Source organism: Scophthalmus maximus, chromosome 16 (assembly GCF_022379125.1).
Source record: "Scophthalmus maximus strain ysfricsl-2021 chromosome 16, ASM2237912v1, whole genome shotgun sequence".
NCBI lineage: Eukaryota > Metazoa > Chordata > Actinopteri > Pleuronectiformes > Scophthalmidae > Scophthalmus > Scophthalmus maximus.
The window spans coordinates 3,860,117-3,886,442 of NC_061530.1; the positions used below are offsets into that span (position 1 = coordinate 3,860,117).

A 26,326-nucleotide genomic window follows, 5' to 3' on the forward strand; every position below is an offset into this window, starting at 1 on the left:
CCACGTCGGACTTTATAAAACCAAAAATCCTCCAAACAACAGAAATCCTCTGTTTAGCATAATTTCTTTGTTATAATGGTCTCCAAAACTCTCCTGACCTGTACATCATGGTTTCTGCTCAAGAGCAAAATATTCTTCCTATCTACTATTCATTGACATCAGTGGAAAATGTCATGAGGTCAAAGAAAGGTGTAAAGGAGGACTGATAGGACTTAGGAAAAGCTGACAGCGCTGCTCAGAGAATCCGACTCAACTTTCACCATACTGAAATAATAATAAAACTACAAATTTTCAAAGATGGACAACAAAAAACGCAGCGGCTCCATCCAGCCTTTTTCAGTGTTTTACCACCGTGTGACATCAGATGTACATGATTCATATGTAACAGTAACTTATATGATGACGTGCGTCTCTTCTGGGTCATATTCATACTCTCCTACTTCTTCTTCTACTTCGGATTGAATCGTTTACGTTCGTGCATGGCGCATCACGTTAAATATCACTGCGGCAATGAATTGTGGTGCGCCTATATCACATAGGAAGGTCCAGTGTACCGTCTGCTAAAGGAAACAAGAAAGGAAGCATTGAAGCTCCTTTCCTATTCCTATAGAAAACACTGCAGAGGCTGTGCTGTCATTTCACTGAGTTTTTTCATATGTGGGACGCTGCATTAAGTTAAGACTTTGCAGAGTTCTGTGGTGTCTTTGAGAGGCCGCAGCCGGCCCCCTGGGACCAGTACAAAGAAGAAGAAAAAAACAGCACTCACTGCAGTGTCAGTGTGTGTTGGTTCTATGCAATAGGTACTGTAGGTCTCCTAGAAATAGGCTGGCCATCTACAACACACATCAGCCATGATGTATGAGATGCTGCACAGATCCCATTATTCAAACTCTTTGCATGCTCTGCTCCACTCTGCTTTGACACACACACACACACACACACACACACACACACACACACACACACACACACACACCTGCTCAACTTTCAGTATGTAGGTTGCTGTTACAACTGCTAAGAGTCACAAAACAGAAAAAAAGTTGATCCTACTTTAAGGAGCACAGCCAGGCTCCTATATAAAATCTACAATTAACACTGTTTTGGACTTTTCGAACCTACATCTTACTACAGTTAGTATCACTATTCAAATGGAAATAAAACCAAGTTAGCTCTTTAACATTTAATTGAATTTCACAAACAAATTTCCTTTTCATTATGGTTAGAAATAGTTGGGTCAACAAGTCCTATCTCCTAACTTAGACTACAATGTGGTGGAAACCAACATTAAAGGTGACATATTATGCTCATATTCAGGTTCATAATTTTAATTTGGGATACCACTTGAAAAGGTTTACATGCTCTAATGTTCAGAAAAGGCATCAGTGTTCTCATACTGCCCATTCCTGCAGCTCCTCTTTTCACCCTCTGTCTAAAGACTGGATTTCCTATAGTTCCCCTTCCCGATGAATCCCAGTCTGCTCTGATTGGCCAGCTGGCCCAGTCTGTTGTGATTGATCAACCAGTTTCAAAATGCTTAGGAAATCCCACACCCCTTCGACAGAAAAGTGGAGATTCTCAAATTGCAGGTGGAGTTACCCCAAAAGAGTCCAACTGTGACATCACAGTGGGAGAGAAATCTGAACCAGTTGTCCAGAGCCAGGCTGAACAACTTTGTAGTATGATGTTGAATCCATGAGGGTTTTATAACTGGAAATATTCCAAGAGCGAATAAAAAGCTATTTTTACAATGCATGACATCATCAAGTGTGAAGTCTGTGGGTCGAGGGTGGGTGCACAGTGAGGGTCAGCTGGAGAAACACTGATTCATATGTGCAGTGGGCCGCATAGTGCAGTAGAAAACCCAGAAGCTAGAACTTTACTTGTGCACTAAGCAACCAATTTTCACTCTGGAATCCAGTTCTCGGAGCACATTGTGTGTTTATCTTGTTTACAATGGCAACATTTGATAAAAAGCACAAATAATATTTAAAAAGTGCTGAGGAATATCGGAGATTTATGGCAAAAATACCTGCAAAGTAATAGCCTGGCATAGCCAGACTGATACTCGTATTAGTCTGGGACCTCTCGGTTCATTTTTGATTTTCATAGGCTAATGACCAGCAGAGGGCTGGTCCACTCCACTGGTTGAAAAAGGAGTCCGGTCAGGTCTATAAGAAAATGACTGTACTTCTCACTTGATTTATTACATCAGCAAACATTTACCTGAAGAGTTTATGGTCCCAATCGCTAGTTTCAAGCTTTATGTTCATTTTGAAAATGATGGTCTCATTTAGAGTAAAATAGACGATAAAGCACATATGCATTGGAGTGTGAAAAGTATGTGATTGATGGCTAGCACTGTCCAATGGGTGCAGTTGGCAGGTGTATTGTAGGTGACATGCAGTGTCTCTCAGTCTAACCAATATGGTTCATAGGTTCATGGTTCCATAAATGTCATCTCTGCTACACCCTCTACTCTCATGCAGCCCCCGAGCAGCACACTCCCACCCCCATGCTTCCACAGTCAGCACTATGCAGTCACTGTGCTGGTACTCCGTTTTGCCGTATACTGTCTATAAGAGAGCAAACTATAAGAGAGAAAAACAGTGATCACAATTACAGATGCTATGTTTGCTCATTACATGTTTCCATTTCTCCTCAGCTCTGTTCCTTTCCTTTCCTTTCCTCCTCTCCTCCCCTCCCCTCTCCTTTCTTCCCATCCACTCTGCACTATAACATTCCGCTATGATCAATCAGATTACATAAGAGCACTGCAGTGAGGAGCAGCAAGGAAGAGAGAAACAGAGAAGTGAGGGATGCCATGCCATCTAGCCTTTCCTCTTTTATACGACCACTCATAACTCTCTCATTCTCTTCACACACACACACACACACACACACACACACACACACACACACACTCTATGCCTCGTGCAAGTGTCCACACTGCAGTGAGGATCTGACAGAGCTGGTTGAGAAGAGAGAAAAGTAAGATTTGTTTTGCTCCAGATCAGCAAATATTACAAGCCTGCCTTTTTTGTGTCTTTTGCAAATTTGTATAATGAAATTATATATATATATATATATATATATATATATATATATATATATATATATATATATATATATAATGGTAGCAAGGAATAATAAAGCAAGGAAAAAATATTACTTAATTTGAATCAGTGAGTTTTAAACAATCAGCCCTACAGTCCTGGTAACCCTCTAATGGCATGCCTGAATTTCAAGTACAAAATTCTGAGTACCTTCAGAAATTAATGCACATGGACCATTTTTTGGACTACCAGAATGTTTGAATAAAATGTCTTAGGTTAGTGAGCAAAAGAAAAAAAAAACATTTTTGATAACACAAACACAAATTGTACCCTGGGTATGTTTACAGGCCCCCTTTTGATTTAAATCAGTCCTCGACCAAAAAACAAATAACACTGTGTTCACATGACCTGAATTAACCAATGAATGAGGGCTTTCCTGCATCGGGAAGGTGTGACTGTTTCCTGAGCTGAGAGCATTTCATTGTAAAACAACAATAAAAAAACCACTCAGTTTGTCATGCTATCAAAAGGTTTCACGGGCAAAACTCTGAGGAAGCTTTTAAGGAGGTGACACTGAGAAGAAACTCACTGAGGAAACTCTGCAATGGTTGATGAAGTTATTGGAAAAACAAATCACAAGAGCTTCGGGCTGACCCGGAGCAGCCGCTGCTGCCGCACGCCACACAGTAAACCAAGTAGGGCTCCGTTGGCAAAGGAGAACACCACCACTGAAAGAAGGACACAAAAAGGCAAGACTAACGGTTGCAAAAACTCAAATGGATGAAGTCTTTCTGGAATAAAGCTTTATGGACAGAGAATCCCAAAGTAGAGCGCTTCAGTTTAGGCGATGAAATTGATCCCGTAAGGAAAAGAACAAACCATGAGCAATAAAAAACCTGGTGGAGCTTCTATCACGCAGTGAGGCTGCTTTGCTGTCTCTGGTACCGGAGGCATTGAATGTACAGTATCAAATGAGGGGATCAGAAGATTACCGAGGAAGTAGTCTTTTGTCCAGCAGCACTTAAAAGTTAAGCTTTCTTCTTGTATTATCTAACTATTATCAAAGTCAGGTATTGTTTTGGTTCAAAAAGTATTTTCCTTTATTATTTCCCATACTATATTAAGTAAGAGGGAATTCGATCAGCACGACTGCTAGGAAACATTAAAAGGATGCACACGCACCAGCAGATGCTCAGCGGCAGAGAAAACAGACAGTCAAATATTTGGACTGTACAAATTATTAACAACTGGCAAGACAATTTCTAAAAAGCAGATTCCAATAAGGACTTGCCAATGCGAGCAATCCAAGGTAAAAGTCAACGTGTGAAACAGAACAAGAGCAAAAGCGAGACGAAGCATTCTCCAGAGCAGCAACAAGACCCCAACTATGGCCAAAGGGATCTAAACCACACAAAATGGATTTAGCCACATACTGTAATACAAGCCATTACAGTTCCAACATTTAATATCTTCTAATGTCCATAACAAAGTTTGACATTGGATTAAAAGTGGCATCCCTAATTATATATATTATATTCATAACTTTTGGGATTCTTCAGGTGACAGCTAGCCCACCAGGAGGCCACCGCGCAAAGGTTAACTTCTGCCAATGACTGAGTTTATGTTAGCCGCAGAGGCATTGGCCAGACTGTTATTCATCAGACTCGTTAGAAAACATTTTAAAAAACTCACTTCTAAATCAACAGTTTCAAAAAAAGTTTCATCAAATTGTGAATATTGGAGAAGGAAGGGGATGGATTTACTAGACAATCTGCACATTAATGTTCCAGCTTCTCAAATCTCTCAAACTAAAATGAGCATATTAAATCTCTCAACGAATTGTATTGTATGATGTGACTATTGGTCATAACACTTGGTTGTTATCACTGTGTGCAGTGACGAGCAGCAGGGGTAGAAATAACGGGGTTACATCTACTGTCTTGTTTGTGTGTGGATTTTTGGAGTAATTTATACTCATATGTAAATACTTTTTAACTCAAGTATTCAGTCCATTTAAAGTCAAAATCGTAACAGAAAACATCATGAAATTATGATGGGATTATATTTTACAGTGAGACAGGGGCTGAGTGGACTGGTTCTATTTCAACGCAGAGCTAATACATCACTTATTTTCACAGTCCATAAACCTTTCAGTGAGGAGGAGTTTGGTGTATAGAGGCATGTCAATGTATTATGTTTGAGGTTTTTACTTAAATTTGTCACCCACAAAAGTGGGGATAGGCATCGTTAAGATTTTAAAGGTGATGCCACTGTTATCGATACTGCTAATCGACCCGGTACTTTAACACTACTCTAATCAGGGGTTTTTTGTTTCCTTTTTAGGAGAAAAACTTAAACAAAATGACAATTTATTTCTCGTTCCGTTCAAAGTACATTCTTGAACACTGAACAGCAGTATTTTGAACAAATGATTGATATAAATTAGAACGTGATAATAAATTAAATACAACTCAAATACCAAAAACAATATCATTGACTATAATGTAAAATGTGAAACAAATGACATAATTTTCAATCTAAACATTGATTTCATTTGATCTGAAATGAATATATAAACACTATATGACTAATGGTTAATATTACTGTATATATGTATATATATGTTACCGCCTTTACTTGCAAAACATTTGTTGCACAATGAGCATTGTCTACATCGATTTGGGTGCGAAGCACAACGGACTTTTGACTCTTTCGCTCTCGCTCTGCGCCATCGCCGCTCAGAGCAGGTGTGTCTCCGTATGTGGGCTGCGTGTGTGACAGACAGACGGGCAGTGAGAGCTGGCCCCGCCCCCTTGCACATGACAGGCTGCAACGCACAGATCTTTCCTCAGGATTGGGCATAGCGAAAGTGAATCATAAACAATTTTTTTTCAATCCTGTTAGCAGGACCTATAACGTCGGAGCTTATCGATACTACGGTTTTTCATATTTAACCCCGGGGCCCGTTTAATACTTGGTTTTGGTACACATCCCTACGCATAAATCTGTATGTTTTCAACCTCTTTGGAAGTACATGCAATGTGTGGAATGGAATATAGGGATACTTGAAGCTGACATTTCAGTTGGCAATAAATGCAGGCTTCATTTGTCAAATAGTGACACATTTAATGGATGCTGCATCTTGACTTTGACTTATATTTGCAGTACATCGGCACAGAGACACTCTGGGGAGGATATCTGGAGAAAACTGAGTCTGGCAGATCGATTGGACCCCTGTTCTTGGTGGACAAGTTGAGCCAGAAAGATGGCCCAACTGACACCGGGCTGATCTTCTTTTATTAAACACCATTCAGTTGCTGGAATACTTTTTGTTTTTGCCTTTTATCAGGAGGATTGCGTGGCACCCAGGTCAGGTCATTGCTCAATAAAAGGAGAAACTCCCATTCCCTGCTGAAATTCACACTCATGCCTCGCCCTCTGTTCATCCTTTGAACCTGTTAAAAGGTCGCCTACAAAGCATGTTTCACGTTTAAAGCACCTTTGAAGACAGGCTCATTTCACCGGCTGTTTGCTGCAGGGCTAGTATTTACTCCTTTTCAGTCAAACAAAATGTGTCATTCGCCCCATGGTGTCCCAAACCTGTACAGATTACTGACAGCTTCAACTTTCAACTGAAGAAGAAGAAAAACTACTACTCCGAGAGAGATCCATTGTGGGTGATGTTTGAGATTGAGCTTTACAACAAAAGAGAATCTTTTCGGTGCTCTCTCTCTGACAATCAACAACTGATGAGGCTCATTTTTGCATACATTTTTTCATTCATGCATAGTTACATCACATTCATTTGAACTGACGCGTTTGTCCAAAGTGACTTTCAATGAACGGTTACAGGCAGTATGGCAGGTTGCAGTAAGGCCCTTGCCTAAGGACCCACACTGGATTTTGTTAGCCACGCCCTGAGTGGGAATCAAATCCCCCAAGGAGGTCAGTGGTGTGGCCCACTGAGATATACCGGCTGCAACCGGCTAGTTGTGAGCTTTCCTCTAGAAAATGTTCTCCTTTTCATTTAAATTCAGTTCTGTTACACAAAATGACAGCTCTGGGCAGTAAAATTTTGTTACATCACAATAAAAACAAACTTTACATTAATCAGCCCAAAGCAAGAGCATAACGTGAGTGGGACAGTTTCAAAGGGCTATTGTATTAGTTATTGTTCCACACTTATATTAGCTCTGAGTTTTGCTTTTACGGGACCTCGTTTCAAACACTACAAACAGTAACAACCAGTGACCACAGACAATCACTCACACACAGGCTCTAAATCACAGTGAGTGCACTGACCAATATGTTGTCCAATATTAATTATGAATCCACCAATCAGCCTCACCACTCCATTTTAATTATTCAGCAGCGGCATGTGCTGTTTAATTGGCGCCCGACCAGACCGAAAAGAAGAGCATTCAACCACTGCGGTTAATGACTGTGTGTGTGTGTGTGTGTGTGTGTGTGTGTGTGTGTGTGTGTGTGTGTGTGTGTGTGTGTGTGTGTGTGTGTGTGTGTTTGTGTGCGCGTGTGTGTGAGAGAGAGACTGGGGGTGAAAGAGAGCGATGAAGAAGAAGACTGAGATCAACAATAAGCTGAGTCAATCACAATGACACATGATGAGAACAGCTCAATGAATTGCGAATGCCTTACTGGCGAATCGTATTGTTGTCTGGATGGAAGCAAACGCCACCACGTACAGTACAACACGTCAAATGACCACATCCATCTGTATCTTTTGTCATAACAGAGCAGTCTGCAGTGGGAAGCATTGCATTGTAGCAGCCTGCTGTCATCTGAAAATGCATTGACAATATGCAAACACAGTGGATGTCCACTATGGCACAGTGCCCCAGTACAGGACTCCTAAAATGAGAGGCTGCAGATTTATCCACATACTGTACACGAGCTGCACGGATTAAATGAAGTGATAGCAGCTGAAGCAGCCGTGGATAACTGCAATAATCACTCAAATGCATTTATAGATAAAAGCAGCCTGATTTACAGACAAGCACAATGAACTGTCAAAATGCTTAAATTGTGTTTGAAGCATTATTCTGTCATTGCTGCACACTTGCTCCATGTTTTTAGTTTACTCTTTTCAAAGAAATCCGCACCGTGCCTCGGAAACAGACGTGGGTCTGACACGTCTGTCCTCAGTCTAACTCCCACACTTTCCCACTATAGCCTTAATGTTAAATTTGAACGAACCTTCCACCTCACCTGTGCATTTATTATATTAAAATATAAAATAGTGTTGGAGCACTCCTTATTTCAATAGAGCCCCGAGATGCACGCATACAGTACACATAGCCCAACACTCTTAGGAAACATTACAATGAACTGTTGATGAGAGACACGGAGGAGTGAGAAAATCAGCGCAGTGTACAATTCAGGTACTGTATTCCAGTTAGAGACTGACTGATAACCCCAGGGTCTCAGCTAACACACATACTACACATCTGTCAGATTTTTCTCATGATAACCTGTGATTGTGTGACCATGCATGACTGTGCGTGTATGTGTGTGTGTGTGTGTGTGCAACCAGTTATATTAATCCGATAGCAATTGAACATGTTGGTCACATGTGTGAATAAGACATCATTTCATGTAAGCAGTGTTACTCTGTCCTAACTAGTAACGTCTCTGTATCAATGCCCTCAGATTAACCCAAAGACCACGAACATGAACAAATAACATTGACTTGTTCGCTCCATCCTCGACTCTCCTGCACAAAGAAAAGAAAATCTGCAATAATTAGTCTATGAAGCGATCGCTCAATCAGCAACTACAAACAGGCAGCTGAGTTGCTTCTCTTACGATGAAACGGATGTGAAAATGCCTCTGTGTGATTCACCGTGTGATTCAGGGCGTTGTGCAGTGGTGGTGCACTTAAAGCTTCAACACTTGACCCCAGATGCCAAAGTGCATTGGGCACTTTCTATAAATATGCTGTCACTTCGCAATAAAGTTGTGAGACACGTTGATGTAAATATCACCAAGGACTAGTCAGCGTTTAAACAACATGATGCGATCGAATGTGTTGCCTGTCTAAAAGGGCTCCAGCAGGAGACAGTGATTGATGCTTCTTATATATGTAAATATCATTCTTACGCACACACATGCACGCACGCATGCATGCACGCGCACACACACACACACGCACACACACACAAAGTGGCAGAGTGCTTGGTTGATAGATAATTTGGGAATTGTGTGGCTCAGGGAGGACATAACATTTTTAAAACTAGGAGGGAAGTCATTAAACTTTCATATGGGGAAAAAGGATCATCAATCTATGCTTGTGTGTGTGTGTGTGTGTGTGTGTTTATGGTGCACTGACAACTTCTTTTCCACTGCCATAGAATTCTAGCTGATACTTTACTGCCTGAAGTTAACCAGTACGCTCAATTCAGATTCGTCAGACATTTTGAACTGCAAAATCAGATCTAATGATAAACCACTAAGGTCGAATATCACTGATCAAATCTATAATCTGCAGTTCAAAGCCACAGTAATACACCCACTGTGCTTAACTATTATTCTTTTCATTTACATTTTGGAGGAATCATTTCATTTCACCCGTTTCCTGATATTTCATTTTAAAGCTCTTTGTGAAGTGGTTATTATTATTATTACTACTGTTATTTACACTATCAAGGGCATGTCTATGTCCACCTATGACTGACCATGTAAATGAAATTCAGTTTTTTTCACACGCAGCCAGTTTCAGCCATTTGTAACTATGTATATTTTACTTATTTTACTATTTATATTTTACTGTTTTGACGTAAATACATGATGTGAGTGTTATGCAGCTCGGAGTTACATATTACTGCCACAGACCTCAGATCTTCTCTCTTAGCTCCAGAGTGCCTGAAATATATCTATGGAACCAAACAGAGGATTTTAACTGACCCCTTTCACTTTTTCTCTTTTGTTATTGTGCTGTGACTTTGGGTGCCTGTGTTCTGTGTATTGTTTAGAATTCTTTCTTATTGAAATTAATTCAAAAATCAGTAATGGATATATGATCTATTTGCATGAACGTCCTAATAATTCTGATGCAAAGATACAGATACTCAGAACATTGGCTATATTCCCCAGTTTTCCGTTGGCCATTCCTAATTATCTGATTTATATAACAGTGGTATTTTTTTTTCTTCTATTCCGGGTCAGCTGTGTACGTTAATAAAAACTTGTTTTGCTCCACAGGCCAGTCAGCGTGTCCTTACAAGGGGGACTGAGCTCCCTTGATGAATTTAGGACAGTGCTGAACTGGCAGAATGGGTGCAGCAACTTTTATACTAACACAAACAAGCTCTGAAAGGCTGCGCCCACCCAACGGCTGAACTCCAGGAGCCAGTCTCTGCTCTCATACCCCCCCACTGCTCTCCAGTCCTCTAATACCAACAAACATCACACTGGCTGTGGTGGCAGTGACTTGTCAAAGGCTCTCTGCAGGAAGCTGATGCATTAGAAAGATGTTTTTATTTTTATCAACATAGAAAGTGTGAGTGAGTTTTGTTTTTTCCTCTTAAGGTGAACGCCGGTGGATGAAACCAAATAAAGTCACCTGAAAAAAAGATCCGTCTTTGGTTCAAATGTACAACCTACTGCAAGGCAACGTTCCCCCGACAAGGACCTTTGGCAGCTTATTATGCGTCTCGCTGTCAGAGAGAAAGGGAGGAAGTGTTGGCCGTTGTTATAGACCCTTTAAAGATCAAGATGGATGGATGGATGGACGGACAGATGACAGAAGGATGGGACATGGGCCGAGACAGAACTCCTTACCTCCATTTTCACAGATTTTATAGGGAATAATGGATGGATCTTGAAGGAAAAAAACTGTAATATTAAGGGGTCTGACATCTATGAGTGTGTGCAATTTGGTGCGGATCCAAATCAAAATCTGGCTCTAGCAGATTTAAACGTGGGGTCACAGGAGCACTGTTATGTGCCCTATGGGCGGAGTGTCCCTTTAATTGACCTGCAGTGGAACTCTCCGCTCATTCCAATTTTTCTACAGTTCGCAAATACAGACGTTTCAGTGCACGACAGATTAAACGGACACAATTACACAGCCGCTGTCACGCTGTTTGCTTTGTGCTGAGACACCAGCAGGTCACCAGAAACCATGTATTGATCTGCATTCAAAGTGCACTTAGCAGGGAGTGCTGCAGGACTAGTGAGAAGGGTGCTGTGTGTGTGTGTGTGTGTGGGGGGGGGGGGGGGGAGCAGAAGAAACTGGGTATATAATGCATTCACGTATCTTTGTAAAGGGAGGTTGCTTTGCTCGTTTTTTAAGTGCCCTGGTCACATGTTTTACAGAGGCAGTGGAGCTAAATGGTACCTGTTAACAGACGTTGTATCGGTAGACGAGATGCAGTGACAAGGTGGGGCTGATTTGAAAACAATGAGTTGAACGGGTTGTTCCTGTACCTTATTCACCACTGGTAATCAATAACCCTTCACACATTCTGACCCTGAACGCTGAAGCCAATCTGCGCTCATTAAGATCAAGAAAAAATGCACCGTTCACTTGCACAGCCTACTACAAAGGGAAACACTTGGTCAATAAGAGGGTGATAACAGTCTTATTGGTTGATTTATTAAAGTGACTTGTTCAATATTCCGCCACATGACTCTGTGGTGGTACTGATGGAATTAGGGCAGTGGGAAAAAAGAAATCACAGGCAAACTACCATGTGAGCGATTACAACACAAGTGTCCGCGGAGGAAAATTAATACGAGCAGACGAACTGATCAATAGCTAGTGCAGCAATGAAGTACAAGACATTGAAAAGGGACTTCAGGGGATTTCATGCGAAGGCAGACCTATGATGGGCCGACGGAGAGGTCAGCTTTGCTGCCGTAAGTCTGCAGGTATATGAATGACGGCTAGTCCACATCGAAACAGCTCAAAAGTAGAAAGCAACATGCTGCATGTTTAGAACTGAGGGGGTCAACTCCAAAATGAAGAGCATTGGAGGGGCGATGATACCCTGCGTGCATGTTGTACAAAGGCTACTATACAGTATAGTATATACTATAGTTCCCCGCCACAGTCTTAATGATGGTAAAATATTTTACACAACATAAACTATCGCTAACTTAGTGTAGGTGCTCTTGCACAGCAGATGCGCGGCTGAGATTCTTTTTTCATTATTAGATTTTTTTCCCCCAAAACCGGTAATTTGCTAAAGTTTACGGTGTGATAAGCGTCAAATTCCATACTGTGCTATACCGTGAAACCAGATAGCGCTTCGACCCTACCACTTAAACTGTCCCAGTGGGCGTGTTTGTCTTCTTTCTTTAGCATTTACCACAGAAGACTTCTGGATAACCTTCATAGGATTTCAGTTTGCCTCAGAAAACCGTTTCCTGTCTGTGCTGTCGCCTTGGATGAGCGTTGCTATGCTACTGCCTTCTGCTCTTGTCTCTGCCAGCAGCGTTTGACTCTGATGCAGTGCACGTCCAAACATTAGTCACTTGCACCTAATGAAGCAGTAAATGAAACGGAGCGCTCGGGTGCCGTTCCTGGGCTCAGTTCTTGTGAAGTGGCATCACATCTCTGTGTCCCTACCACAGTGGAAGACGTTCCCTGGGGAGGACCGCGACACATCGAACACGGTGCATTCCTTCAATTTCCCCCCGTGTGTGAGTAAAGGGTTCATCACAATGGAGGTTCCATCCTCTCTTGCACAAAGTATCTGCACTGCAGGTATTATATTTTGCTGTGTCCCAAAATTTCGAGCGTCTGATGTGGTCAGCCACGGTGTAAACACAAGGGGCTCGTCTTCTCACGTGCGTAGTTGACATACGGCGCGAGGATGACGCGGTGACTTCAGGTCCGTGTAGCAGTTCCTGGCAGATAAGTAGACCATTCGTGGGCTATTAAATGCTCACTGCGCGACTGAAGTATGACGTTAGGAACCGATTGGCAGAACCGAAATGCACGTTTCTTATGGAATCCGCGACTCTTGGAAATTCAGGGCCGGTTCCCTACCAGGCACATGGAGTCCTCTACTGCAGCCACTGTCAGACTGAACAATATTACACTCCCAAGCAAGACAAGATAAGATAGTCCTAAACTGAGGTATACTTTATGGCCAACACAAATTGGTTTACAATAGATAATGTTGGCCTAGTCCGGACAGGAAATACCAGGATCAATGGATCGATAGCTCGCAGGATCGATAGATAGATTAATGGACAAAATGATGGATAGATAAGTTCATTTTATTCATCGCCGAAGGAAAATTGCTGGTATAAGAGCAGCAATAACATAGATCACACAAACTTAAATCACTTACATAAAGACACAAGGCAGGTAAAAAAACCCACATATTTACAGCTTTATACATACATAAACTACTGTGTGTGTGTGTGTGTGTGTGTGTGTGTGTGCGTGTGTGAGTTAGGTCTCCAACTTATAATTATCTTCATTGTCTGTGCATTACTATCTCAATTGCTTTGTAAAAAAAAGCAAAATCATATTTCGATTAATTTTACAGATTTTGCAATGAGTTACAAATTGAATGGGAGTGGTCATTTTTGTATTTCAGTTTCTCTGGAAAAAAATATAATAATGTCGATGATGCAATTTTTACTGCAACTGTGCCAAACAAACATGTTCCACCATATCGAGAGACTATGATTTGTACTCTGGGGCATCTGTGTAGCACAATACTGCTAATGGTGTTTTGTGTCACATCTTACATTCTCGCCTTTAAAACAAATTGCATCGTCTGTGATTTAAATATTGCATTGGGCCATATTGCATTTTTTATTATATTTCCCTTAATTGTTCAGCTGCAATTGTTTTGTCTATGAAACAAAATATAATGAAAACAACGAATAACTTTGATATTCCATCAACTATAAAAAAAAAAATGTTCCCCATTAACTAAGGGTTAAAAAGATTAACCCTTCAGCTCCAATTGTTTGATCACATTTTTTATGCTTATTGTTTTCTGCTGTGATTATGTTCTAAAATCATAAACCTCAGTCAGTGTGTACAGGAATCACATGACAGCCTTGAAAACAGAGCGGCACCTCACACTGCAGGCCGTGGTTCAGAGGCTGCATGCTGAAATGGTGAGCGGTGGCCTGTTGGGGGCCAGTCTGCACAGTAACCAGGAACGTTCACTGCAGTATAGCCCCGTCCTTACAAAGACATTAAATCAAATAACTGGTCTCAAATTCAAGGATCTATTCTTGAAAACACCTCTTTCCAAATTTTCCCCTTTTCATTTCCATCTGTTTATCTGGGTCTGGAGAAGCCCAGACATCCTCTTCGACAGCCGTCTACCAAAGTGATCCGAGTCTAGATATTTAACATTTTACATTTAACACATCACATTTTCCATTACTACAGAGAAAATGGTAGTTTGCCATAACAACCTCTTCATATCTTTATTTTTGCATGAGGGGGGGGCGAAAATGTTAAGTAAAATCTTAATAAAAACATAGTGTGTTTTTTCTTGCTCTCGTCTTGTTTCGGAGCAATTTAATTTACTTACAGCATCAATCACTCCGTTTTCCCTTTTTTGAAGCAGAACTGTAGCTGGGTTAATGTGTGTTGAACAGTGCATTAATGTGTGGTGTACAATTTGTTTAATGTGCGCTGTACAGTGCATTAATGTGTGGTGTACAGTGGGGCAATATGGGGTGTACAGTGGGGCAATCTGGGGTGTACAGTGGGTTAATGGGTGGTGTACAGTGCATTAATGTGTGGTGTACAGTGGGGTAATAAGTGGTGTACAGTGCATTAACGTGAGGTCTACAGTGGGGCAATATGGGGTGTACAATAGGTCAATGGGTGGTGTACAGTGCATTAATGTGTGGTGTACCGTGGGGTAATAAGTGGTGTACAGTGAATTAATGTGAGGTGTACAGTGGGGCAATGTGGGGGGGTGTACAGTGGGTTAATGTGTGGTGTACAGTGCATTAATGGGTGGTGTACAGTGGGATAATTTGTGGTGTACGGTTGGTTAATCGGTTACATACATTTTGTTAATCTGTGGTGTACAGTCAGCCATCTTTGGCGTACTGTGGCGTACAGTGTGTTAATCTGCGGTGTACAGTACGTTGATCTGTGGTGTACAATGAGTTCCTCTGTGGCATATTGTGTTAATCTGTGGCGTACAGTGAGATAATCTGTGGCATACTGTGAGTTAATCCATGGTGTACTGTGTCTTAGTCTGTGGTGTACAGTGAGTTAATGTGAGGCGTACAGTGTTTCAATCTGTGGCGTACAGTTGGTTTATCTGTGGCGTACACTGGATCTATCCCTGGTGCGCCAAGGTTTATTGGAACTGTGAAACCAAACCTAAACAATTATCGGAGTGGAAGTGCGGCAGCAGGTGATGATTCCCTCAACATTACAATATCACTCATTTGATCAATTGATTTATTTATTTTGAAATGGTCGATGCATCTTTAAAACCTATAGTCCCGTCTTAATGTGCTCAGGTCACCATCAAGCTTCAGAATTCCCTTGGTTATTTTTGATATTATTTATTATTTTATAGGAATTAGTAGTGGCATATGAATATCATTGCAGTCATCTTCCTTTCGCAGTCAAGCTATTAAGAAAAAACGAGGGCACCTGCACTCTTCCCAGTCCTGGCAAAACAAGCGCACACACTGGGCTTCCAAAATAAAGGACTTGCTCATTTACATATGAGGACAGCTGTGCAAAGACGCGTGTGTCCGCCCCTTCCTTTAAAAAAAGAGTGAATACTCAGGTGCAGTGTGCTCACGTGACTTTCTGGATCCCTTGATCCCTGGCGATGCGAGCCGATCCCACCCTCGACATTTGACGGACTGTGGAATCAAGCCCCGCCGCGGGGGGGGGGCATCCTCGGGGCACCGTGACATTGCCTCTGCTGATGGAGGAGAAGTGAAGCGGATGCAGCAGGACCGCACTGCGCCCCGCATCCACCCAACACACAACAGCCCGCCTGCAGCCCGACGCGCGGCTTCTCCTCTCTGTTGCTCCCGCATGTTTTCACACCTCTTCCACCCCCCCAGTCCTCTGTCAGCGCGATGTGGACTCACCGACCAATGACTAGTGTCTACAGGAGCTGTCATCCTTAATGCGGTAAACTCCCTGTCCACACACACACACACACACACACACACACAGCGCGGAGCAGAAAGACGCAGTGGCACGCCGCTTCGCGGCGACACCGGGCTCCAGGGGAGCGGCGAGTCCACACTTACCGTCCGCAGGAACTGGATCTCGTCCTCGCCTTCTCCTCCCTCAGCCATGGTTCGCGTTCGCCCGGGAGATGCTCGCGGCGCGACTGCTGTGGAGTCCGGGTCTCAGTCTGCGTGTTCCGGACGGAGACCCCGCCCCCGCCCCGCTGCGCGCCGTGGAAGTCGTCTCCCATTGGACGGCGCGTGCCGACAGAGGGAGGAGCTGCACAGGTATGAGCGAATGCGCGCGCGCGGGCCGAACGATGCCAAAACGACGCGGAGGCGCATTCCCGCCGTGACAGTTCGCATGTGGATGAAGCCATTCCAACCGAGTCACCGTAGAATACTCGTGGAATGTTTGGGATTTCGTGCCGTCATGATGATTCCAGCCATTACCTCTGCCAAGGAGGTCGTGTTTTCAACCCGTGTCCATTGCAGGGATCACACAGAAGCTACTCCGAAAGAAAGAACCCATTACATGCTGGCGTGCATACCAAGACATTTTCACCAATTCGATTCAATTTAATTTGTATGGCGCCACATCGCAGCCGACATTATCTCGAGACACTTTCCATGGTGGGATCGACACCACACAACAACCCTTTAACGAGAAGAACCGGACTCGCTTGTCGACTGGAACGGTTGGGGTGAAATTTACCACGGAATAATTCATGAATGTAGATTTAAAAAAAACAGGCATATTTAGGAGACTGATATCTATGAGTGTGTGCAATTTAGTGCAGTGAATTTAAGGACTGTTGGGCCTTGGCCATCACACAGTAGCATACAAACAGTGATTCATCCCACCAAAAACACTGCAGTTGACTTTGTTACATGATATAGTAAATGTTACCACCTAAGCTGATACCTTGACTTTGCAAGTCTATGGTACATTAGTAAGAATTGGAATCTCAAGGTTAAAATATAGTTAACTAAAGTGGCGCAGACAGTATCCCTTCGCCAAGGCACAACATTCCCCCTATGCAACCACGTTTAAATAGACTGGATACGGATTTTTATTTAGCTCCGCACCAAATTGCACACATTCATAGATATCAGTCCCCTGAATGTGTCAGATTTTTCCCATCAAGATCCATGAGTTCTTCCCTGGGAAATCTGTGGAAAAACTTGCAAATTGCTATAAAAAAAAAAGTGATTAAAAAAATTGTTCGTCCCCAACTTTAATGACTTATTTTTTGGTCCCAACCATCTACCAAGTTTAGTTGAAATCCGTTTAGTGGTTTTTGTACAATCTTTACTGACAAATAATCAAATGGACAGGGGTGAAAACAGAACCTCCATGTAATTACATGTTAACAAATAAGAAACATATTTGTACTTATGGGCTAGGAGGGCTGTAGTCAGGAGATAAAAACACTAAGTCAGGTGAAGAATCTCAGATGAAGAACCATGAAACATAAATGCTCCACAGCCTCAGTGGACATGCAGCTGCTTTCACCAGGCCAACTACACCTTATAGAAAAGCTGAACATGAGGTTTAAACTCAGAAACACAGAAATTACATCCCATTCAAACTATTTATTTTTTATAAAGAAAACATGTCCACAGTGTTTTACAGTGTGTACAGTACAATCATCATGTTTTTTCAATGTAAGAAAGAAAAACAGATGAAAATAAGAAACACTGTCAAAGTTTCAGACAAACTGCCACTGCATCACTTTGGGGCTTTTAAGACACGTGACATGCAGATTCTAACACCAGGCCCTTGTTTGTTTCATTTTGTAACATGGAAACATTTCAGGATCCTCAAACAAGTAGATATGTTGCATGGTCCATAAAACATCCTTAAGAAAACATGGTAAACGATATGTAGATACAAACATGTACATTCATGTATGAGAAGCTGGTTGAAGACTATGAAATAAAAATCGGATAAAAATCGAAATGATTGCAAGCTGTATGCGAAGACCTAAACTTTCTCTTTCACATACAAATCTAAAACTTTTGTAAAATCAACAGCATTTATGAATCAATGTGTCCAGGGTTTCCTGTATTGTTCTACTGTCATCAGTGTTCATTTTAATTTATCATTCATTTATCTTTACTTTGGGCTGTTGAAATCAATGCTTTTCAAGAGGCATACGAATTGGTCTGTACTACCGGTCACATATCGCAATTTGGCTGTGAACGTATGAACAGCTTCTCAGCAGTGAATTATTCACTTGTTTGTTTGTTTTTTTCGAACAAATTTCTTTTAAAGCTGTATGCATCGAAGGAAGAGTTAAACATTTTGGGAAATACGCTTGTTCACATTCTTCCTAAGAATGAGAAGAGGTTGTAGACACTAGTCTTAGCTATGACGCAGGAGTCAGGAATGGGTTAGCTTAGCTTAGCATACCGACAAACCCCCCCCCACCAACCAACAAATCTACAGCTTAGTGATTAACATTAGATTTGGTACTACAGTGCCTGTACGGCATTTGTGCTTCAGGCAGAGATGCTACGTTATGTACTGGGCAGATTTTTTACTTTTTTGGCCAGCAACATTTCTGCTAATGTAAAATTCAAGGAAGGTTTATTTCTTAACTTTGGACATTTCCCTCTGCTTCCAGTCTGTATGCTGTTTGCCAAGGATGACCCCATCCAGACTCCAGTTAAATTCTCATCTTAGTAAAAAAAAAACAAGCAAGCACATTTTCCAAAAATGTTAAACTCTTTCTTTTAGACTAAAATAATCAATGGCACAAACGGTTCGTCTCATTTTAGTATACAGAGAGAGAAAAAAACTCCTCAACAAATAGTGGCACAGAGCCTGACTGACATCCAGCCAGATCAAGGATTAAGGTTGAAAACAATAATGACATCATTACCTGTTATGATCACCATCTTGATGATGTAGCACTGCTGGATACATGATACTGTGATGTGATACCATGTGATTTTCAACAGACTATTTCATTACAAAAATAAACCTGATTAAATCACACCATTAATGAGAGGGAATTGATTTTAGAGTGGATTTTGTAATGTTTTTCATAGCGTTCAACAGTAGTAGGTTTGTCATAACCTGTTGGCACAGAGGACAGTTTGTGACCCAATGTGAAATATACAGTGAAAGTGTGTAATGATAAAGCCTAGTTTGTGCGTTGTGCAGTGAATCCCAGAGTACTCAGCCACAATAAGAACCTAGTTGAGCTACAGTGGTAGGACTGAAACCCTGCTGGAGCACAGCCAGTCCCGCTCTACGCCTCACAATCATAACCCAGTATGGGAGCCAGCCACCTCTCTACCTCCTCCACACTCATCCCTTTCCTCCTGGCATAGTCCACCACCTGAAGAACAGAAGAGACAGGCAGAGAAAAGACAAGTTCAGCCATGCTGTGTGTCCCATAGTCCTCTCTGTTACAAATCTTTATCACAATGAATTTGCAATGAATGCATGCGCAGTTTTCTGTAACTAGAACAACTTCCCTGCGATCTGTACAATTCCTCTGAAAAGCAGATCATATGCCAAATATTGATCGTCCACGATATAAAATCGTCAGATCGCACAACCCTAGTTCACAGGGTTAATCTGCTCAGCCTCCGTCATGTTTGTTGCGCACAACTTGCGGTGCACACAATAGTATACATCCGCGGCGCACGTTAACGTAAGGTAGGTCCAATTTAGGAGGAATAAAGTATCAAAATATCAAATAATCAGGTCGGTCACATTTCTTAACAAATGAAAAGAATACTAATAATCTAATGGATCGGACTTTACCCATGCTACGGATGCACTCGCATCTTGCCCATGGGTGTTTGTGTATCAATACAAATCGGTTAATCTTCCCATCCCTACGCTGCACACAGCACTTCTGCCACATGATTGGCTGATTGGATAATACGCAGGTGTTCAGGTTTGCTTGGGCTTGTATGTGACAACCCCTGGTCTGTCCTAGCTTCCCCTGGGATCCCTTTTAAGGCTACTTCCTTAGTGTCGTCCTTTTCGTTACTCATGTCATCTGATCTAGCATCAGCGTTGTCATGCTACAGTTTACTCATCATCACGCAGCTCAAAAATATCTTCCTCATCGTCAGTGGTCTGTGATACCTAATTTCCATAGTTACTGTCACGAGAACCCACTAACAAAACTCCCTTATGCTGCTCCATCATACTGTGAATATATGCACAAAAAAAAGCCGTTACATCCTATGTCTTTAGGCAACACTGACACCATGAGGTCTTACTGGTAACTACAACATTACTCACTATTTGCATCCAGCAAACCATAAAAATGTTACACTCCTGTACACCCTACATATACAACATCCTGGTATTAAAAAAAATAGCACATCGCTTTTGGTTATTCTTTACATTTTAATATGAAGATTTTGTTGATGACAGTTAGCTTGAGGAACACAAGGAAGGTGAGGGTTTAAAAAAATGAATAAAATTAGATAGGGTGTAATACTGCCAGGTCACCAATGACTGAGTTATGCATAAACTGATTTTCAAATATATATTAATATAATATAATATATTATATTCAATTAGCGGCCCTTTATTTTACCCACATGCTGCCAGGCTCATGAGGGGATTATAGGCCCTGGTGAACAGGTGGGTTTTTATGAGTTTTTTGAAGATGTTGCACTGTGGTTTGTTTGTAGCTTTAATTTTGTTAGGCTAGCAAATTTCTTCAAGCTGTTTACTGTATAGTGTGTTTAAGAGGTACGTTAAAAAAAGGTAATTTTCAGCAGTTTCTAATGACTAAAGCAACACGTTTTGTTGGTACAGAGAAAAATGAAGACTAACAAGTGAAGGTTAATCACAAATGTCGCTCTACCTCTTTGCCGCAGAGGCAAACTGATCATAAGGTTATCACATAATTAAAGGCTTTTAATGTGGTATAGCTTGAGAGAGAACAGATCTGTAAATCCGCAGTGTTGCCGTTTTCTTCAAATGTGGTATTCATTCAGAAGGCTGCACTCAGCACGATGGTGCAGTTCTTGGGAATTATATAATATATAATAGGATACTTTCTTAGCATGGCGAGCATGTGCTTCAGGAGAAGCCCTGTTGTAACACTGGAAAATGGTGAGTCTAGATACATATGCATAATAATAACATTAACATGCTAACCTGCTCCTTGGTGATCTTTCCCACAGCAAAGTATGAGGCCTGAGGGTTGGAGAAGTAAAGTCCCGACACTGAGGCAGCAGGCGTCATGGCCATGGACTCTGTGAGACAAATACCTACACAACACACAGACAAAACACACACATTCTCCAATTAAATATAAATACAGCAAAGCATACAAATGTAATAAACTAACACAAGCACATGAAATGCCAAAGTTTACACGCACGTACACAAAGTTGTGTTCATTTCGTGGAGGCTGACCCTAACTCTTTGTCCAAAAATGGAAGTTGACTTCTCACATTCTAAGTGTGTAAATAGATTTAAGTCCCCACATCATCAGTGTTCCAAAAGCACATCCTCACAACCCCCACATGTGTGCAACTGCTCAGCTTGTGAAAACAACACTATATAACTAAGGCACTTCACTTGAGATGGTGTGATGAGTTTGGCAGCAGCTTGGCTGAGTCAGCATCAGCCGCCCAGGCAGTAGACAGAGATCGGAGAAAAGTTGAGCAGACAGCTTGACTGACACTTGTGGAGATAGTACGACAAGCTGATGAACAGAACACATCCATTCTTCAGACAGATACTACAACTACAATATATCCGTCCTTACTTGTGAAATGCCGCGCATACACCTTATGCATCAGGAATTTTTAATGCGGTGATTGTGATAATGTTTCACGGCAAATGTTTCATCAGTTTCATGAAAATGCAGTTTTCTGTTGATTGTGTCAAAGTGAAACAATTGCTTTATGAATACACCGCACCACACTATAAACATTGTAAGAAAAAAGCGTAATCACAGTCATGAACATCAGTGTGAACTTTTAAGGTTTCAGTTAATAGTCCATTAATATATTAATTTTCAAAAAGCAATTATAAATTGATTAATTGGATTTGCTTTTACGTGATACGTTAATATACTCGAAGATGATACAAAGATTTTCCAATAAATTATCCAATTGCCTTATTCAGTATTTAAAAGATGAATAAATTGCTTATGTTTTCCATTGTGTCTGCTTCTTATATTCCATCTCACAATATATTTGTCCGCTTCTTTAACATTTACAGTTTCCATCTTGTGGTTACTTAAATGTGACATATTATGCTCAAATTCAGGTTCATACTTTTTCATTCCTTTTTGGGTTACTACTTGAAAAGGTTTATATGGTCTAATGTTCAGAAAAGGCATCAGCGTCCCATTCCGGAAGCTCCTCTTTTCACCCTCTGTCTAAAATGCCTGGATTTATATTAGCCCCTCCTCCTGATAAACCCCAGTCTGCTCTGATTGGCCAGCTGGCCCAGTCTGTTGTGATTGGTCAACTGATTTCAAAATGTGTAGGAAATGCCACACCCTTCACAAGAAATGTAGAGACAGGCTGGGGTACTCCAAAAGATACCAACTATGACATCAGTGGAAGAGAAATATGAACCAGTTGTTTAGACCCAGGCTGTAGGGTTTAGCCAGCTCACAAAAAAACTACAGGGCGGTCTTTTTTCAAAGTTTGTGGGCTGGCAGGCACCACAGATACCCACATGTATGTGCACAAACAGTATGCCACCTAAAACAAATTTCCAACCAACAGAGCAGCAGCAAGATCTCCTGCCCTTAAAATAATCTTCCCATTTCCTTCCCATGATTCTGCCTTAAGCACAAAGAAGAGAGGTTTGCATCACTGCCTGCAAGACCATTAACTCTCAAATAACAAGCTGACAAACAGGTCTGTAGGCACAAAAAACAAAGCACAAAATGTGCAGGGAACCTGAACGTCACTGTTCACCCCTGAACTGACTTGAGCTCAGGATCCTGGCCTCTACGAGTCTGACCCCTAATGTATGAGGGTATTAATATGAACCTGTGCAGCACAGTAAACCCGGTTTCTGTTTCATCCTCACTTCCCCAACTAGATTTCTCTTCGTTAAAGCGATTTTCTGCAAGCAGATCAGGGTCTGATGAAACAGGTTTTTTGGCCAGTGTGAAAGGGGCGTAAGGAAACATCAGAACTGTTTTTCATATGAGGGAATATACAGCAGCTGCAGTTGTGACAGTGAAGTATTTTTTGGTGCTCTAACCGGTCTTGTCCTGTATGCCAGCCAGGCTCCACATGGTGGTCTTCTCAGTGTGGTCAGGCTGGCTAGGGTAGCCAGCCGCAGGTCTGATGCCCTGGTATCGAACTCTGTGGAGGTCTGAGGCCTGCAGAGCCTCATCGGCACAATAGCCCCATAGCTCTTTACGCACGCGAACATGGAGTTCCTCAGCAAACGCCTGGAGGACAAACAGTAGGTTGTAAGAGAAACCAAAGAAACACCACGACACCAACAGTTAATCTGTCACTCTCACTGGCCCATGTGAAAAGATCAGTGATGGGGGCCTGTTGTGTTAGGAAGCTGTCCACACTGTACCTCAGCCAGGCGGTCAGCCAGAGCTTTGACCATGATGCTGTTGTAGTCGTCTCCCTGAGCCTGGAACTGCTGACTCAGCTCATCAGCTCCAAACACACCCACAGCAAACACACCGATGTAGTCTGCCACGCCGCTGTCTACGGGGGCCACGAAGTCAGACACACAAGAGAAGGGCTCTGAACTGGAGCTGTCCTTCTCCACCTGCAGCGCATACAAATCTTTTGTTAGACTAACATTATTATAGTATGGTATGGTATTATAGTGTCATGATGTTCAAGTTCAGGTTTACTGTTATTACAACACACGTTTGTGATGGGCATGTGTAGGTTAACTGGCTAGAAAGTCTTATGTAAAGATCTTATATAACAGTTATGTCCTGTGTAATTATTCCGATTTAAACTCCTTTACCATTTGCAATTAGTGCTTCAGCAAGACTTTGACCTTTTTGTTAAACTTACATCACAGCATGTCCCTCACCTGTTGCCGTAAGCCATGGAATGTGGCAATGGGTTTGGTGTCTCTGTGCACTGTGGCATCGCCTTCGTATATGTTGATGTCGTCGCCGTCACTCTGGGCATGCCAGAATCCCACCAGGCCCCGCCCCTTCAGACTGCTGCTGTCAATCATGTGGTTGAGCAGCTGCTGGGCGTCGTCAAAGACTCGACGAGCCTCCGAACCTTCAGGAGTCAAGTATGATAAAGGTCAGACACTTTATCAATGTGTGTGAAGTCATCGAGGTCAATGTTGTTTGCTCTTGTAGTTATACACTTATTTTAGCATTAATATGATTCCACTGATGACTTCACTGCACTATGCTTCAGACACAATGTGTAATGGTCCCTTGTATCTGCATCAAACCTGGGCATCACAACATATACAAAACTTTTACATAACTTACACTATCCTATGCAACGTTGAAAATGTTAAAATTTATTCATCAACTTAGCTCACCATTTACAGTAAAATCTATTTTATAATGTAACTGCATAACAAAGATTTTTATGTTTTTCTATGAATTTATAATACAATTTTTTTAATGACTCAAATACATTATCTTATTTTAAACCATGAGATGTTATCATTTTGTTCAAATATATAAAGCAAGACAATACAATATTTTCTTCAAACATATCTTACACCTTAATTTTTACACAACTGAGTTTCAAAATAAAATGAAATGAGTAACGTTTAAGTAAACTATCATGTAGCAGGATTTGGGATGAACCCTGACTGAGGTTGAGCTCATACCAACAGTTTTGTCGTTGAAGATCTTGGGGTACCCTCTGTTGGGGTATTTTCCTCTCAGTTGCCACACATCAAAGAAAGGCTTCCAGTCGATGTAGTCCAGCAAACTGTTCAGGTCGTAGCACTCAAACACGCGAGTGCCCAGAAACTGAGGGCGCACTGGTACACAAAGACAAATACGGGGCAAACACTTGGGTTTAATTCAAAAACTGGATCTCCGGCTGACTTTAAAATAAAGGTTATAAAGATCGATTCTCTAAAGATTGGCATGGCAGACTGAAACCACATCAGTATTCCTGAGGAAGTACACGTCTTTTGATTCTGGGATCTGCACCAGCTCACCTGGTGTGGGAAGAGAGGGCCAGTCTATACGTAAAGCCTTGTCTCTGGCCTGGGAAAGAGACAGATACCGACGATCCTGAAGGCCACAGAGGGAGATGGACAATGAAGAGGCAATGTTACATGTATTTATTCAAAACTTTTGATTCCAAGGCAGCTCAATGTGCTTTACATCTAAATACATCACAAACACCCTCCCAACTACAAAAAAAAATTAAATCTTTAAATCTGAAAGTGCAATATAAATATTTTGTCCTTTAAAAAAAGAATAATAATAATCATGACAAATAAAGATGATAATAAGAATAATGATAATTTTTTTATGATTAATATCCTTTTTGCCATTATCATGCTGCCATATAAGTTTGTTTCTGATGTTTTAGGAAAAACTGAGCCTTTTTTTGGAAAATAAAACTGTGTTTATAGAATTTATATTTACATTGATCCACACCTGTAGGAATCATTTGCATTAAATAACAAGAAGCTTCACCAGTTAATTCATTGATGAAAAAGGCCTGCATTTGGTGAACTCGACTGTTTTTACTGCTGACCTTTTTACCAGTTATTTTTCAATCAAATCTGGAAAAATTGGTCTGTTCTAAAACTTTTGACCACCTGGTACAGAAATAACGAAATATTGAGAGATGGTTTACTGCGTTGTTGGGTCTTTTCATGCCGTTTGAGTATTTTAAAAAAATACAGGATATTACCAGACCAATCCTTCCAAGTAGGATGTGTGAGCATGCTGCTTCTTCCAGCACCACATTTTCAGTTGTCATGCAGTTTGCATCTTGTGCTGCCTTAATGGCAACAATATCGAGATGGAATCTCAGAGTTCACTTTCATTACCTCTGTCAAGGAGGTTATGTATTTCTCCCTGTTTGTTTGGTTGTTATTTTGTTTTTCTGAAATCTCAGCAGGACTAAGCAAAACAACAATTTGGATGTGCCAAAAAAGAACCCATTACGTTTTGCCGTGGATCCATTTTTTA

General features: G+C 41.5%; 2 protein-coding genes across 9 annotated transcripts in view; both read right to left on the minus strand.

The window, feature by feature from the left end:
* The window catches only part of ryr2a (ryanodine receptor 2a (cardiac)), a 149,690-nt gene extending 133,265 nt beyond the window's left edge, over positions 1–16,425 (minus strand). For all 6 annotated transcript variants that reach the window (XM_047327633.1, XM_047327634.1, XM_035612945.2 and 3 more), the window contains exon 1: positions 16,287–16,425. In XM_047327633.1, coding sequence (XP_047183589.1) covers positions 16,287–16,334 — 48 coding nt within the window. In that variant the 5' untranslated portion in view covers positions 16,335–16,425. The remainder of the gene's footprint in view (positions 1–16,286) is intronic.
* Positions 16,426–17,786: 1,361 nt separating this feature from the next.
* The window catches only part of mtr (5-methyltetrahydrofolate-homocysteine methyltransferase), a 33,710-nt gene continuing 25,170 nt past the window's right edge, over positions 17,787–26,326 (minus strand). For all 3 annotated transcript variants that reach the window (XM_035613009.2, XM_035613010.2, XM_035613011.2), the window contains 7 exons: positions 25,339–25,414; positions 25,000–25,155; positions 24,229–24,428; positions 23,752–23,952; positions 23,422–23,614; positions 21,346–21,458; positions 17,787–19,555 (listed from right to left, as the gene is read on the minus strand). In XM_035613009.2, coding sequence (XP_035468902.1) covers positions 19,466–19,555; positions 21,346–21,458; positions 23,422–23,614; positions 23,752–23,952; positions 24,229–24,428; positions 25,000–25,155; positions 25,339–25,414 — 1,029 coding nt within the window. In that variant the 3' untranslated portion in view covers positions 17,787–19,465. The remainder of the gene's footprint in view (positions 19,556–21,345; positions 21,459–23,421; positions 23,615–23,751; positions 23,953–24,228; positions 24,429–24,999; positions 25,156–25,338; positions 25,415–26,326) is intronic.